This window comes from Apiospora kogelbergensis (genome assembly GCF_038363985.1).
Source record: "Apiospora kogelbergensis strain CBS 113332 chromosome Unknown utg000008l_segment0_segment0, whole genome shotgun sequence".
Classification (NCBI taxonomy): Eukaryota; Fungi; Ascomycota; class Sordariomycetes; order Amphisphaeriales; family Apiosporaceae; genus Apiospora; species Apiospora kogelbergensis.
In genome coordinates this window covers 326,929-343,022 of record NW_027117425.1, presented here as the reverse complement: position 1 = coordinate 343,022, position 16,094 = coordinate 326,929, and the positions used below count along the sequence as shown (strand labels likewise).

The following is a 16,094-nucleotide window of genomic DNA, read 5'->3' as shown; positions in this document are numbered from 1 at the left end:
TTCCAAGGGAGGAGGGAAGAGATCAAGGGTTATGCGTTTCATTGTCGAGCTGGAAAAACGGTGGTAGTGGGAGTTACTTGACACGAATTGTTTCTGACTTGGGTGACGAGACACGATTAAGAGTTTAAGACAAGCCAGACAAAAGACTACGTTTGGCGTTTAGGGGGTTGCCAGTTGCATTATGATCGCTCTAAGTATGCGATGAGGTAACAAATACATGCTCTCTGAGAAGCGATTGGATTTCAGGGTGGGATAGGACAGTTCAGAATTCCAGCCTTGATAACATCCAACCCCATGTCAATATGTTTCTGTTCTATAGAAGGCCGGATCTTTTTATAGATTTCGGAGTTGAATTCGGCCTGGTACTGGTAGAATTGCAGGTCAAACGAGACGGAATCGTACTTGAGCTTATTGATTGCGAACTCGAGGGCTTCTTCGGTGACCCGGAATTGGATAATACGGATAGCTATGTATGACCGGAGAAGTTAGCGACATAGATGTGGGCGTTGGTCATAACGCTTGCCTGTCCGTGTAGTCTCGGTTGCGGGATCCCAGTTGTACTTGGTAAGCATGATCCAGTACTGGCCCAATTTGCCCTCTCTGGTCGAGGATGTCTTGATGCCTTCGCTGATACTTTGGAGGACGGGTTCCAAGGTGCTAAAGACGGAAGCGGGGACGCCAAACCCCTCCAAAGCCTTCGTCAGTATCGTAGTGTGGAATTCAATCTTTTTGACCTCGATATGCTTTTGAACGTTCTGTTCGAACGTCTTAACAAACCTGGCGAAACACGCAGTCAGCAAGTCAGAGAGAGAGAGAGAAGCGCCCCGGGGGGAGGGGGTGTGGGGGACAGGCAGCCTCGCATACCAGGTTGCTTTGCGCATCAAATAATCAAAGATCTGGGCCCGGTAAGATCCTTGGACATTGGCGATACGGGCTACTTGACCGGCGTCGGCCATTTGCTGGACTTTACCCCCGACGTGGGTAGTGGCCCAGCCCTGCCACGACTGCACCATGTCCATTATGGCCTTTTGTTCGTCTAGCGAGGCCCCCTGCAGCTCGGCGGGAAAGTTGACGAAGAAGATGTTCTGGATATCGTCCTGCGCCTTGGCAATTTTGACGGCCCTGGGCAAGTCGGGGGTCGGCGATGGGCCAGACTCCTTGTGGCTATCGAGTTCCAACGATTCCGGGTATCGAGTGAAAACGCCCTCGGCGGTACTGCGAGACATGATGATGGAGGTTTAGTGCAAAAGTGATTGGGTAATCTTGGGAGTTTCTAGATTCTGTTGTGTTTAAAGAGGCGAGCTGTACAGATAATATCGACAGAAACGCATAGGAGAGACGGCGGTTTATATAGACGTTCAATGAGCAAGTAGCTGGGCTTTACATATGTCGTTGATGTGGCGAGATTCGGCTCAGCTATCCTCATCAGGCGGTGAAGATAAGACAGACAAAAGACATGGCGTTTAAGGGGGTTTTCAGTTGCCGCACGGAGGCAAGATCAAATCAGGACTCCCTGGAAAAGCTACGAGATGAGGGATGAAATAGAACTCTACGAGGAGAAGCCTTGGCATTCAACGATGAAGCTAAACAGGTCTGGTGATGTGAGGTGAAACGACGGGAAAATATGTGTGAACATATACGACTACGCAAACAGCCAGGAGACGCCTAAGACCCAAGCCGGACGACTGATAGAAAAAAAAAAAAAAAGGTATGAAAAAAGGGAACCGAGCCTACTCCCAATGAATGCCGTCTTCTCTGCCCTTCTGTTTTGCAATATTTCCATGCTATGATCTGTGACCGCCGCGCTTAATTCCATGTTCGTTATCCCAGGGCTAAAAGGCCATCGATTTTACCGTGAGCCTTGCCAACAACCTCCGTGTGGACTTCTTATTTCGACATGTATCGAAAATACCCAAATGATGCGATGGGGGTTTCCAACCTCTTATGGTGAGGGGAAATCGAGGCCCCGGGTGTCCATCCTCAATTTCCCGCCAATGTCTTGTTTCTTTCTTTCTGTCCGTCCTTCACCTTCCCGTTTAGTTCCTCCACGTACTAGTCTTTCGTCTTTCCAATTTGTCCCTTAGTTTCTCCCTCATGCGCGCAGGGCCCGCAGCCGCTGCTGCAGCGCATCCTCCTCCTCGGCGGTGGGCTCGGCGCTCGCGGCCTGGGGCTTGACGGGCTCGGCGGTGCTGGGCTGGGCGGTCTGGAACTCGGCGCTGAGCTGGACGCCGGCGTCGTCGGCGAGCTGGCCGAGCAGCTCGTGGACGGCGTCCTCGCTGACCTGGGCGCTGGTGGTGTCGGCGACGGCCTGGTCGTGCATGGCCGACTTGATGGCGAGCTCGTCGTTCTGCTGCTTGTTCTGCTCCAGGACAGACAGCGTGCGCTCCGAGTTCATGGACCGCGACGCCGCGCCCATGACCTTGGTCGACTGCGCCACCATGGCCGTCATGCGGTTCATCGCGTTGTTGGCCTTCATCTGCGACGCCTGCAGCTCGGCCTGGTCGGCCTGGTTGTCCAGCTTGTCGGCCAGCGACTGCTGCGCCAGCAGCAGCTTGGCCTTCTGGTACGCCTGCTGCTTCTTGCCCTTCTTCAGCAGGTCTTGGATCTGCTTGCGCAGCGTGCCGTCCTGGCGCCGGGCCTTCTTGGCGTCGTTGCGGAGTTGGCGCGCGATGAACTGGGAGGTGGGGGTAAGTCACAGGTTAGCAGTTTTTCTTTCTCGTCTCGCTTATCTGGGTGTCGCGATGGATCGTTTTCGGATGGAGAAGATGTGACGTGAAATCGTTGGGTTGCTGTGGGGGACATACCGAGGCCTGGAACTCGAGCTCGATTGCTCTGTTATTCATCTTGACGGTCTGGGTATGGTTGAAATGTCAGACTTCGATTAACGGAGGATAGGTTCGTAATCGTTCAGGGGCCTCGGTTCTCCGGGCGCCGATGCGATGTATTCAATCAATCTAGGAGACGTCGGTGTTCGTTGCGGAGGTGGTTTTGAGGAGGGACGATGGATTGTTCGTTTGGCGATAGTGGCGGATGGGTTGAGGGTGGGAATGCTGATAGCGACAGACATGCCTTACTTGCTGCCAGGTTAGGCGGTTAGGCGACCCCGAATCCAACTAAACTAAAACCCCCCCAGGTGGGGATTTGGGCAGTTCCAGGCGTGTCAGGCTGGCGGGTTTATCGGATTGTCAGAAGGGGGTTTTTGGCGGGGTTGACTCGCATCCTGCAGTGAGGGAAAGTCGAGCCAGGCGCTATGACGCAGCCTGGCGGCCTAGTCATTCTGGGGTCGGCATTTTCGATTCTGTTTCTTCAAGCCACAGCAGCTCCCCGGCCACAGTGGTGAGCCACGGCTTGCTTGGCAACTAACGCTGCCGCATTGAACGAAAGTCGATGACGCCGGCGACTGACCGGGGAAGATATTGGGAGTTTGGAGTTTTTAAACTCGACATACTCGCAGTCACTTGCACCCGTAGATTGCTCCGTGTAATTGATGAAATCCGCAATCAGCAGACTCATGACCACCATGGCCGCAAAGCCCAAGTTGAATGTTCAGGCCTTCCCACGACCGCCGCTGCTGGAGCGCACCCCCCGGCACTTACAGGTCAAGTGGAACGGCCAACTGATCGCAGACACCAAAGAAGCATACTGGGTTCTGGAAACCCACCACCCGCCAAGTAAATAACGAGTCTCTCTCCCAAGTTATTACTTTATTTCACCCTGCGAATCCACACTGACCAAGCATGCAAAGCATATTACCTCCCGCCCTCGTCCATTTTGGTCCCGCTCACCCAAACCTCCCGCTCGTCGTATTGCGAGTGGAAAGGCCGGGCCACCTACTACTCCATCACGGCGCCGTCCCCAGACAAGGCCACCGTCGCCAACCGGATTTGGACGTACCAAAGCCCGACCAAGCCGTTCGAGGCCATCCGGGGCTACCTGTCGCTTTACGCGGGGCCGTGGGACTGCTACGTCGACGGGGAACGGGTCGAGCCGCAGCCCGGCGACTTTTACGGGGGTTGGGTGACGAGCGACATCGACGGGATTGTCAAGGGCAAGCACGGCAATTTCGACCCCGTCGTTTAATGCGAGCAACATCAAGCATTCGGCGTGAAGATAGGTTATATCTTCCATCAATCCAATTAGATAGTGACAATCAATTTAGGCGGCTCATCCCGCAGAATTGGAGAGTTCGGGGTCGATCAATCAAACTGTGGGGTCATCGTCGAATGGCGGGCACGGCAGATGCCACAGCACGCAACGTCGGTGGTGATAGTCTAGTATTTCCACCAATCCGATGATTGAAATCCTATGTATAATCAGCATGTTTGACTCCAGTGGCATCATCGTACTTACATCTGCTACATCCTCGGCCTTGTCTTTGCTTCTTGTCCCAGAAGACCTTGGTTCTGCAAAAGGAACCCCCTAATTGACATCCACCATTGCGCGCCTTTCGTCTATGGTCAAGATGAAGGCAGCGCTACTCTGGAGAGCATCTCTCCTCGCCACTACTGCCTACGTCGCCGCAGCAGGCCACATCTCGCCACGGCCCAGCCTATCCTTTTCGCCCAACACTCCTTACCATGCCGTCGTCGAGCCTCCGCCGCGCAACAAGACTTGTTTCATCGAAAGCCACGGCGACGGCAAGACGGATGACTCGCCATGCATACTTAACGCCTTCCGCCAATGCAACAATGGTGGCCGGGCAGTATTCAGGCAGGACCAGACTTACTTCATCGGCACTGCTATGGATTGGACTTTCTTGAACCACATAGACATCGGTAAGCCGAGTACTCAACAGTCTTTCACAACCTATGGGGTATACTCACTAGACTGACTATCCGCAGACATTCAGGGGAGGATCGTCTTCGGCACGAACACCACATACTGGCAGGCCAACTCCTTCAGGTTCGGCTTCCAGAACGTCACTTCGTTCTTCAAGCTGGGTGGAAACGACGTCTGGATCTACGGTGGTGAGTAACAAACCTTACTCATAGCGCTCTACTATCTTTAGAGGGGGCCTCTGACGTTTGTTCTGCACAAAGGCGGTACAGTAGACGGCAATGGCCAGATATGGTACGACACGCATGCCAAAGACATCTACACGCTGCGGCCTGTTCTTTTCGGCATCGATGGTCTGCACAATAGCGTAATCTCCGATCTGGTCTTGAGGTATAGCCCGCAGTACTATCACTTCGTGGCGAACTCGACCAACGTGGTGTTCAACAACATCGACATCGCCGGTCGTAGCACCAGTAAGAACAAGGCAAAAAACACGTGGGCAACTCTATACCTAGTTTTGGCTGGGGGAGTAGCAAGCTGACTAGGTACAGAGACGGCTGGGATACGTACCGTAGCGACGGTGTGACGATCCAAAACTCAGTAATCAACAACGGCGACGGTAAGAAAGGGACAAACCTCAAGTCATGATTCGCTGACGATAGAAGCAACCAAAGAGAAGAAAGGAAAGCACTAACACTAGGCCTGCAGATTGTGTCGCCTTCAAGCCCAACTCGACCAACATCCTGGTCCAAAATCTCTTTTGCAACGGCTCCCACGGCATCAGCGTCGGGTCGCTGGGCCAGTACGTCGGCACCTTCGACATCGTCGAGCACATCTGGGTGGCCAACATATCGATGCACAACGCGTCCGACGGCGCGCGCATCAAAGTGTGGCCCAACACGCCGTCCGCCATCGCGGGCGACCTGCAGGGCGGCGGCGGCGACGGCTGCGTCCGCAACATCACGTACACGGACATGGAGATCGACAACGTCGACTACGCCATCGAGATCGACCAGTGCTACGGGCAGAAGAACCTGACGCTCTGCCTCGAGCACCCGAGCCCGCTGACCATCTCCGATGTCGTCGTGGAGAGGTTCCGCGGGCGCACCAGCAAGAAGTACCAGCCCCTGATCGCGGCGCTGGCTTGCAGCTCCGAGACGGCGTGCGCCAATATTCGCGTGCGGGACATCGACGTCAGGAGCCCGAATGGGACGCGGGATGCGTATTGCCTGAATATGAATGCGACTTCGTTGGACGTGACTTGCACTGATAACTATAAGGGGGTTCAACTGAGGTCGGACAGGATAATCGTGGCTTTACCTACCATTGATAGAAATCGACATTTTACTTCTGGAATCATAAACACTGCAAATACTCTACACTTAAGTTCGTAGCATGTCCGTCCACTTTGTCTGAGATATATCACGACCAGTGAGGAGCCATAGTGATACATGTGCACCACAATGACGTTTATGCGAGTATTGAAACAAACGCTGCCTACGTTGGCCTAACGCTACTGACGTTGGGATAATATGAGAATCAGTTAACCGTTGACAGTTTGCTATTAGTAAAACTGCTTAAGCAATTGTCACCAACGCTGGCGGATAATTCGGGTGAAAATTGTCTTGAATAACAGCCTACTCAACATAGCTTACCATAATGAGCAAACATATATTTGAGAAAGCAACCTGATCTTTAGTACCTCGGCACTACCAATGTCCTAGGTACTCATCGACGTGCACTATTTCTGCCGTTTATCCGCATAATCGTCTCCGTATTAAAGAAGACAACCTGGATCGTTATAACTTCGCCGATTCCGGGGGTATGGGGGTTTGAGAACAAGTCTTCCCGCTCTCAACCCGGAATCGTTCCCACTCATGCAGTTCTGTAGCAAATGGCCGGCAGCGTTTTCGTCTTGGATAACCATCTTTTCCTTGACAAAACCCCGGCTAACGCCCCTTCCGGAAATCGCTAACATCGAAGGGCGCATATTGCGGGAGCTTCGATTTGCTATTTTTCATCCCAGCCCCCGGAGACCTGGAATCCAACCAGGATCCCACGAGGTCCACAGCATCCTGACTTGACAAGTAATCCCAAAGACCGTCAGTTGCCAAGATAAGGAACGAAGGCGTGCCCCGCTTGATGGCAGTCGTCGTCACGACCGGCTCCGCCGTGATATACGGTGGCGTTTGGATATTGTATCTTGGCGGCAGAGCTCCGGGGATGCAGAACCGCCTGCCGAAGTCTTTCGTTTGGTCCGATGACTGCTTCCATCGCCCTTCCCCAAAGGCCCGGGAAACGGCAAGCCCCAATACCCGGTCGTCTAAAGCTATGCCTTCTTCGCCGGGGTGTTCAGAATTTAGTCTCGCTACTGTTGCCTCATTACTCCCCGTCTGATCGACGGATAGTGGAACTGCTTCCCACTTGCCTTCCGGGCTGCTTTGCCCAAGGACCACTCGGGAATCGCCCGCACAGGCCACGTGCAGTCTGCTCGTCAGGGGATCGTAGAGTGACAACGCACAGGAGCATGCAAAGGCCGGGGCAAACATCCATACATTTTCTTGCAGGGGTAGATTACTCTCGGATGTGTCTTCTAAGTCCTGAGAAACAGAATGGTCAAGGCCGACGAGCGATTTCTTAATAAAATAATGGAGAGTCTGTTCAGACGTTATTTCTCCCTCGAGGGTGGTTTGATCTGACCAAGGCTGTGTTGTATGGATTTTAAGATGTTCATCTGCAGATATTCGGCGGTCTCCCAGCCTGCGTGACCATCGAAAATAGCCAGAGCAAGCCATGGAGTGCCGCCTTGCCCTTGCCAGGGCGAGATGAGGCCGAGGGTGAAACGGTCCTCGCATGGATTGTTGGAAGCCAATTGTGCGCCATCGATTCGCTCGACGCCGGCAATGTTCTTCGCAGTGACGGAGTGTGAATCCTCCAGAAGAATCCGCGTTGCCTTGGATCTCGAAGGATCGGACTCAAAAACGACTCGAAAGCTCCATCGGCTCCAAAGACTTGGCGCGGAATCCAGCGGTGGGTTCGACAACCACAAACCGCCTACCGCAGCAACTGTGCCGGCTGCCGCGACGTATCCTGGTACATTGCGGGTAGCTGGATTGGACTGGGAGCCTTTCGTGATGCGGCGGTGCTGCGCTCGCAACTGGAATGGGCGGTCAAGGTGCGCCCGCACCCGTATTGTGCGAAACATCACGAGAGCGTAGTTGAAATAGGCTTTTGTGTCTTGCTAGTGCTACCCATTTAGAAATTGTGGGTGCCGTTGTGAACTGACCAATTAGACGGGCAAATTCAATAAGGTGATAGACGATTCGGTCTGAAAGGACCAGAGGAAAGAGGGTGGACTTCTAATGCGGTGTCCTCGCCGCTTGCGACATGTCTCTTACCGGACTGTCGTGCTTAGGAGAAGCGAAGGCGAAGAGATAGCAGACTTCTGATGCTGGGGGAGCCTGATAACCCCGAGCCAGCCACCTGAGTGTTTGCTTTTTCCCAAGGGTCTCTTGCTAGTGCCACCCCCCAACCGCGCTCGCTAGTATGCAGAATAGGAGTAGGCACACCAATAAGGTGTGCATTCCATTGATGGAAAACTAAATATTCTCCAGGCCGTTCATTATAACAAGGTCACACTGATACAACGCCATTGAGCCCGTACTATATCCCGCCTCGAAGACAGGTTGTGATTACTCGAGTGAAAGCTGTCACAGACACAATATTTATATCTACAACCTCCATGTCGTGCTCTCGCGCGACGTTCATTGTCTTCCGTCCCGTTCAGCCTTCATCTTCATATCTTCCTCTTCATTCTTCGGTACCTTGACGAACGTAGGGACAGTCACCGCGTTCAGCTTCCGGAAAGCCTGTGTCACAAAAGTTAGCCAAACACTTTGCTGTTGTCCAAGATGTCATGACGCCCTCGTTCTTGTCTCTCTCACCAAGAAGGGCCGCCACCAGCTGGCATTCGTGAACGCCCACCAGCCCCACGCGACGCCCGTCCTGACGGCCGCGCGCAGGGCCGCGACGGGGAGGAGGACGCGACCTACCTCGCTGACGGCGCCGTCGGGCAGCTTGTCGTCCCAGCGGTCCTCGACCCTGGCGATGCGGAGGCCGTCGGCCTCGTCGACGTGGATGAGCACGCGCGACTTGATGGTCTGCTCCTTGCCCTTGAGCAGCGGCACGGACCCGGCCACGACGTACTTGTTGGTCAGCTCCAGCTCGATCGGGTTGCCGCCGCTCACGACGCGGTGCGACTGGATCTGGATCGGGCGGAACAGCGACGCCAGGCCGTACCACTGCGCGGCGTAGCGGTCGAAGCCCTCGGCCGACGACAGCGGGTCGGCGAAGGTGGCGTCGCGCTTCCAGAGCGACAGGTGCTTCAGGGTGGGGTTGCCCTCGAAGAGCTGGCAGCGGGGGTGGGGATGTAATTAGTCGATGTAGGCACTGGAAAGGGACTATTAATCTACAATAGGCACAGGTAGTCGACTCACATCTAGTACGCTGCCAACCACGAGCTTCTGTTGGTCGTTCAGCTTAACGCCGGGCCCTTCGTTGATGTTGGTGTTCTTCATCGTGAACGAGTCAAATGTCGTGTTAGCCTTCTCCTGCGCTTGAGCAGTGGCAGAGGGGGTGCCTGTAGACATGGTTCTTTTAGTTAAGTATGAGGTCGCTGAACGTCTGCTTATGTTCGTCGCAAGTAATCGGGTAGGCAATCTGAGTGGTCGCGCCAACATCTGTCTTGATTGAAATGAAATGCTTGGATGTAGAACGTTAGGCTTCTTGAAAACCACAGATGACAGACACTCGTAGGGATTGATCTTCTGACTACTGTACGTCAGTTTGACAGCTTAACTCGATTGCAAAATATCGATGATGGCGGCGCAACTCGTTGACGTCATGCATTCCGCCCCAAGCTCGGCGCCTACAAGGTGTCTCTGTGGACCATCGCCCATGTGCTCCGTCCCAAAAAGCCACGCTACGGTCCGTCCCGACATTCCGTCTTATTGGATCCTTCCGTCTGAAGTTACTAAACATATATATATATATATATACATATATATCTGATGGTTCGCCTCAAGATTCCAAGAACAGTTCGATAAGCTCCTCTCTAATCAAACTGTCCTTGATGATGAACTCAAGTAGCGTCTCTGAGGCGATCAGCTTGTCCGTTTTGGAGGTCCTCTTTAGGTTATCTTCAGTTGCGGCCAGCAGGAAGACGGGCAATGTCACCTGCGCGACATAGATATTAGTGGACGTGGTGCGAGTGCGGATGGGCGTGCTTGGTCCCTGCTTCAATTGGAGAAGAGAGCTTATTTTCTTAGAGACCAGCCCATGGAGATACTTGACCTCGTCGCTGGTCATGGACAGGTTTCTGTGTTCCAGGTACGAGTTCAAATCGTGCCCCCGGGGCTGGTCGATGTCAACACTCTTTGGTTTGATGAAAAGTGCTTCAAGAACCAGAATCGTGACTGCCCAAAAGAGAGGAGTGTATCTCTCAGTACCATGCTTCTTTAAATGACTCGTTTCGATCTTTTCGGATGACTCCTATTCATCCTGTGTATGCTCAGGAGACGTGTCAGGTCTTTCAATGAGTCTGAGGCTGAAGGGTCTGTGGTGAGCTCTGCTGGGAGGTGACTGGCGCGAGTATGAGTGGTAGCGCGAGGATACAGGGTTTTGAATATTTGCTGGGCCGCCGACACGAGTGGAAGACGATGAATACTCCATGAAATATGGACGGGGAGTATGGGGCATCGACTGGGAAGAGCTAGAAGACGGACCGTCGCTGTCCTCACGACGGAGATTGTTAGGCGGATTGCTGGGGCCACGAGAGTTTTATGCCCAAACACGCAGCCGCGTGTTGTAATTCGACTAGCAACTGAATCCGGTTAGCAAGTCAGGCAGCGAAAAGGGGCCGATGGTGAGCATACGGATGGTTGGTGCGCTGACAAACGCAGCACTTGTTGCTATTGGGCGATGTCCATCAGCAGGCCGTCACGCCCTTGGTATGCTTAAGTGGAGTGCGGGGAGCCAATTGAAGGAGTGTAAAGGCGAATTGTAATGGGGACGAAGAATATTCGGTGTATTTCGTGTACTCTGGAGTGGTTTGTCTGGGCCAGACCGTCTGCCAACAGAAGCGAAACCTTAAAGTCTCTCAAGACAAATCCATCAATCAAATGAACTCTCATGGCAGCTTTCTCCGATGACTCAGGATATCATGTATAAAAAGGCCTCCCTCGCCCCCTCTCTTGTCTGTTGAAATCCCACTTGCCAACACCATCGAGGATACATATCACTTGCTTACTCAACATACTCAACAAAAGCCAAACGCACAACTACAACGCCCCCCATCCCACTTTCCACGTAACTGGTCGACCTTGCAACGGGAAGCCACTATACCATAGTGGAAAATACATCGAGATTGGCAGCGACCGGCCCCCTACCGACGATGTACTCAATGCGCTGAACGCAGTGGGGCTTACGGAGGGCTGGGTCGGCTTTTGGCAATTCGGCAGTGTTATGATGGTGCTTTTCCTTCTTGTAGGAGTCATATTAAACGGCTACCAGATGTCTAAAACACTTTCAATCGAAGAGGCCGAGATAGAACTCGAAATCAGGATAGTAATTTCCCGCAGGAAAAAGGCATCAAAGCACGAAATTGCCAAAGAGGCACTCGAAACTGTGGGCATTACGGATGCCTAGATGGATATATTGAGAATGATATTTTTGACCTCTTTCTTTTTCGTCGCTGGTGGAATCTGTTTTGGCATCTATCAAGGGAACAGAGAAACCACGATCGCCGAGGACGAGTGGGCCCTCGAACTAAAGAGGCAGGCGGCTAGGCAGAAGGCGGTAGAAGATGAGGACTGGCAAGAGGTACGGGAAAAGATGCGGATGAAGGGCTCTTACCAAAAGTGATATGAGGGCATTCATTGACACTGGGGTGTAGCACGCTAGTGTCAATTGGCGACTTCCTTCTGCTGCTATGCTGTGAATGTGGCAGCTTGCATGCAGTCGCTCCTTCCCAGCTGATGCCTACCAGAATTGACATCGGTCATGATCGGGGTTGATCCCATGTCCTTCTCTTCCCTCTTCTCCCTAGTTAGTGCGCTCGCCTTTTTCTTCTGCTAACTCTCACCCCTCTGTCTCTCACACCCACCCGCTCTCTCGCTCTCGCTCCCTCGTTCTCGCTCCCCCTCTCTCTGTGGGTATTGGTTTCTTTGTCGGCGATAATCTGGGCGTCAAGAATCCTCGCGCCAATACCTGGTTAATGGTTAGCGTTGTAGCAAGCCTCGCAAGCTTCCAGATCGCCGTAGCCGCAATCGTCCAAGGCGAAGACTAGTTCGCTTTGATTTTGATGATAACGGCCTTGTTTGGCCTCCTCGCATGCTCGCTTTCTCTCCGACCTACGCTGAACCAGCACTACGACATTAGCTGGCCGACATCTCTGGACTTATCGTTCTGTGGCTTGGTGCGTCGGTGCTCCTCTCAGCCGTCGCTATTTCTGCCTGGAGACGAATGCCTGTTTCTTGTCGGTCGGTCGCCATTCTGCTATTAGAGACAAGACTCCGACTCTTGGAAAGGCTGGGTTGTAAGTTACTCCCGGCTGATGCCGTCTCAAACTTTCACAATCACTCACCTCTCTCACCCTTCATGTCTTATCATCGCCTTTTGTTAGGCTTAAGCACTAGTCACTCCAGTTACCCCAGTTACTCCAGTCACTCCAGTCACTCCAGTTAGTCCAGTTACTCCAGCTATTCCAGTTATTCTAACTATTCCAGGTTAATCCACGTCGACGCCCAGTCCACTCGAGATCACTCTAACGACCAAAATATCGCAGCCTAATGCTCGCACGCAAGAGCAACTAAGGAATTTGGTCTTTGGGCCGCTTTTTGGGAGTGGTGTTGGTTAGCGAGCGCCTGGCAATAGCCAACCCACGTGAGAACTCGTTCTCGGTTTTTGGTGCTGTTGCAACCTTAGCAGCCAGAAACAGCATCCTCGCAGGCCAGTCGCATAGAATCTAGCCAGGCTGGCCCAACCCGTCCTTCCCGAGCCCAGCATCGCTCCCGCTCAGCTTGGCGTGAGCACAATCTTTGAGTTGGCTTGCTGTGTGGTTACCCCGTCGCGATGTCTCTCGGTTTCGGCTTCTGGAACTGGTAGTTTTGGAAGGGCTTGGGAACCCGTAGATACCCTGTGGGCGTGCTTAACAATCTCGTATTAATTTATATACTGGCCCTGCGTGTCGTTAACGTAGCCTAGTCAATGATACGAATATCCTCTTATTATAACGACTCTGTAAGAACTATCCGAAAACGAGGTATAGTATAGTATTAGCGTATAAGATACAGTAAGGTTGCCCGATTAAAGGTAAACGCTATTTGTATTTTGAGCACCGCTTGAAATGCTCGTCACTCCAGCCTACGTAGACTGCCTAGCCTTGGCTTCCAGCTCCCGGATCAACGCGCTACGCTGCCGTATCCGCTTGCCATACTTGTAGAAGATGAACGGAATCGGTGCCAGCGCCAGCTCGACCGCGCCAATGACAATTCCCGCGACGCGCGGAGTGAGAGCGGCGTACATGGGCTTCCCCGCAAACACCAACGCGGCACCCAGCAGCGAGCGAAACACCAGATTGCCCGCCGACGCCGAGGTGGCGTAGATGCCGAAGACGGCCGACACGTAGCCGGTGCCGTAGATGAAGACCAGCGCGAATCCGAACCCGAAAGGCAGGCCCGCCAGCACGCTCCAGTAGAAGGGCACTTCCACGGGCAGCGACGTGAGCGCAAACCAGAGCTGACCCACGGGCGCGAGGACAGCGCCGATGCACACGACGGACACCGAGGCCTCGGGCTCCGGGCGGCCTGTGTCGGGATTCTTCGGGTGGAGGCGCGGGTGATTAACCAGCCGTCTCAACAGGGGCTCGTTGGCGAGGACCAGCGCGATGCCCACGAAGATGCCGATGAAGGCCAGCCCGGACATGGCCGTGGTCCATCCGCGGATCTGGGTGAAGACGATGGGGAAGGCGATGAAGGCCAGCTGCGCGATGGCGTAGATGACGGAGATGTAGACGTTCCAGAACGCGAGCACGGGCTGCGTGAAGGAGAGCACAAAGGGCCGCGAGACGGCCGTCTTGACGCGTCGCGCTAGGGGGAGCTGGCCGTCGGCGTCGTGCTCGCTCCAGAACCGGTCGTCGTTCATCTCTGCTCGGCGCTCCGCTGCTAGCTTGCGGAGGAGCACGGGTCGGTATGTCTCGGGGATCGTCATGATGAAAATGGCGCCGATGCCGCAGGTGATGAGGGACAGCCAGCTCAGGGATCGGAATCCGTAGGCTTGGGCAAGGAAACCACCCTGAGAAACGCGTCGTGTTAGTCATACAGGTGGCAAGCAATGGAGTTGATCGTCTGTCACTTACAACAAGGGGGCCGAGCACGGGTCCGTTCAGAGGGCCGAAGTTGTAGACGGACAGGGCGAGTGGAAGGTAGCCCGGCTCAATGATGTCGATGATGGAGCCCGCCACATTGGATAGCATGACACTACCAGCTAAAGCACTACAGTAAATCAATGGCAATTAGCATGTGGTGACTCTATCTTAGTAAGTACAGAGTGAAAGGGGAAGGAGCCCTTGAGATAGAGTGATGCTTACCCAAAGAATCTCGCCAGAAGAATGGCAGTGAAACTGTTAGCTAGCGCCGCCACGGGAATCAGGGCCACAAAGGTAGACATTCCAGCAATGTACATGGGCCTCCGTCCGAACGTCTCGCTGAGCGGCGCCATGATCAGGGCGCCTACCGCCAGCCCGACGAGGTACAGCGAGATACCAAGCGAAGGCAGCGCGGGGTTGGCGATGTGGAGCTCGGTCGACATCTGGGGGATGCCGCTCGAGTAAGCCGTCGAGTAGATGCCCGTCGACAGGGCAGTGTAAGCAAACCCCGCCACGATGACCATCTTGTACGCCGTGGACCAGCACTTGGGGTTGGCCGGGTCGTGACCGGGCGCGAAGTTGACCTTGAAGCCCTTGAGGTCCGTCTTGGGATCGGGTATGGAGTTTCGTTTCTCGTCTCCGGCTTTTTCTTCGTCCTCGTCCTCGTCTTCATAGAACGTATAGGAAGACGAGTTCCCCTTCCCCCGCTTGATCTCGCTGAGGTCGACGAAGTTGTAGTCGGGAATCTCGAAGAGCCACTGCTCCGGCAGGGCGGACTGCTGGTAGAAGATCTGGTCGAGCTGTTGGGCCATCGTGTTGAACATCGACGTTGGCCTGGCGTTGTTGTTGCCGCGTCCTCCGTTGCCGCTGCTACCGGCAGGAATGGGCCAGAGCGAAGATCTCCATGTCCGTTGTTGCGGTGATGACTGCCGGAACCAGCTTCTGCGTTGTATAGAAGATCGTTTGGTGGGCGCGAGTGTGCCGGGTGGTGCGAAATCTCTGCCAACCTCCGGCGCGTATGACGCCGTGGGCGACTTTGGCAGTGACATCGGAATAGGTGAAGGGCCAATGCCCAATGAACGCGAGACGTGTAACGATAATTTCGACTATGTGTGCACCGTGTTGTCGACGTCTTCTAGGGATAGCCAATGGATTTGGTTTTGATGTGGTTACGTCGGCTCGGATGACACCCAATTGCGCAGACGGTGCATCAGTAACTCTTGGTTCTTTTTTCGGTTCGACGCTCAAGCTGTCAACCCATCTGAAGCAAAACCTTGACGCTGGGGAACACACACCCTCGCACACACTGACACAAGAAGCTACCTGCCCTCGCTAAACCCCCACACACAGGCTTCTTGTCCCGCAAAGATCGCTTGAAACATGGTCACTACCGAACCAAAACAAAATGGCCAGAAACGAACAATGGACTGCAGGGTGTGACCAGCCTCTGTATCGAACATGATGGTCCCCAGCCACTATATCCCATTATTAGATGCCTGATAAGACAATTCCCAGGTGCTATTCTTGGGATGATGTGCCGGTTTCTCCGATCATGGCGAGTCTGCGAACTTGACGTGCCAAGCTGAAGCACGCAGGTTTGTCGGGTCTCGATTCGCATGGCAACTGACTCACCCCCACTGCATACATAAGCGCCTTACTCGTGTGCAGGTAGGCTCATCCCAGCTTCGATCCCCGGGATCATGGAAAGAATGCACGTATTCCACACAGTGCCAAGCGTCACGTATGGGATGGCAGGTGATGTGGTTTCAGGAGGGAATCCACCCACGCCCTTGCTAGCCAATCGATCTAAATATGGAACTAGGATCACCATGCATAAAGATCTGTACAGGGTATCTTGCATACACTCGCTGGACTCGCAAAGCCACACTACAGT

The 16,094-nt window shown here is 53.8% G+C and overlaps 8 protein-coding genes across 8 annotated transcripts; 2 read left to right on the top strand and 6 right to left on the bottom strand.

Moving 5' to 3' along the window:
* Positions 1-242: 242 nt before the first annotated feature.
* On the bottom strand, positions 243-1,226 carry PG998_012040 (uncharacterized protein; the record flags this gene model as incomplete). Its single annotated transcript, XM_066878856.1, has 3 exons — positions 243-466; positions 518-777; positions 865-1,226. The coding sequence occupies 3 exons, from the start codon at positions 1,224-1,226 to the stop codon at positions 243-245; spliced, it is 846 nt and encodes a 281-aa protein (XP_066725240.1).
* An 866-nt stretch (positions 1,227-2,092) lies between these two features.
* Positions 2,093-2,843, bottom strand: PG998_012039 (Snf7 family protein; the record flags this gene model as incomplete). The annotated part of the gene is made up of 2 exons (XM_066878855.1): positions 2,093-2,674; positions 2,805-2,843. 2 exons carry the CDS (start codon positions 2,841-2,843, stop codon positions 2,093-2,095), a joined length of 621 nt encoding a protein of 206 aa, XP_066725239.1.
* A 677-nt stretch (positions 2,844-3,520) lies between these two features.
* Positions 3,521-4,080, top strand: PG998_012038 (uncharacterized protein; the record flags this gene model as incomplete). Its single annotated transcript, XM_066878854.1, has 2 exons — positions 3,521-3,671; positions 3,746-4,080. The coding sequence occupies 2 exons, from the start codon at positions 3,521-3,523 to the stop codon at positions 4,078-4,080; spliced, it is 486 nt and encodes a 161-aa protein (XP_066725238.1).
* A 382-nt stretch (positions 4,081-4,462) lies between these two features.
* On the top strand, positions 4,463-6,068 carry PG998_012037 (extracellular exo-polygalacturonase; the record flags this gene model as incomplete). Its single annotated transcript, XM_066878853.1, has 5 exons — positions 4,463-4,775; positions 4,842-4,967; positions 5,040-5,271; positions 5,328-5,395; positions 5,485-6,068. Coding segments are annotated over 5 exons (1,323 nt in total), but the record flags the coding sequence as incomplete, so codon positions are not given.
* A 1,376-nt stretch (positions 6,069-7,444) lies between these two features.
* On the bottom strand, positions 7,445-7,981 carry PG998_012036 (uncharacterized protein; the record flags this gene model as incomplete). The annotated part of the gene is made up of 1 exon (XM_066878852.1): positions 7,445-7,981. One exon carries the CDS (start codon positions 7,979-7,981, stop codon positions 7,445-7,447), a length of 537 nt encoding a protein of 178 aa, XP_066725236.1.
* Positions 7,982-8,540: 559 nt separating this feature from the next.
* Positions 8,541-9,425, bottom strand: PG998_012035 (uncharacterized protein; the record flags this gene model as incomplete). Its single annotated transcript, XM_066878851.1, has 3 exons — positions 8,541-8,645; positions 8,721-9,185; positions 9,273-9,425. 3 exons carry the CDS (start codon positions 9,423-9,425, stop codon positions 8,541-8,543), a joined length of 723 nt encoding a protein of 240 aa, XP_066725235.1.
* A 430-nt stretch (positions 9,426-9,855) lies between these two features.
* PG998_012034 (uncharacterized protein) lies at positions 9,856-10,143 on the bottom strand (the record flags this gene model as incomplete). The annotated part of the gene is made up of 1 exon (XM_066878850.1): positions 9,856-10,143. The coding sequence occupies one exon, from the start codon at positions 10,141-10,143 to the stop codon at positions 9,856-9,858; it is 288 nt and encodes a 95-aa protein (XP_066725234.1).
* A 3,054-nt stretch (positions 10,144-13,197) lies between these two features.
* Positions 13,198-15,249, bottom strand: PG998_012033 (uncharacterized protein; the record flags this gene model as incomplete). Its single annotated transcript, XM_066878849.1, has 3 exons — positions 13,198-14,127; positions 14,192-14,327; positions 14,423-15,249. 3 exons carry the CDS (start codon positions 15,247-15,249, stop codon positions 13,198-13,200), a joined length of 1,893 nt encoding a protein of 630 aa, XP_066725233.1.
* Between the last annotated feature and the right edge of the window lie 845 nt (positions 15,250-16,094).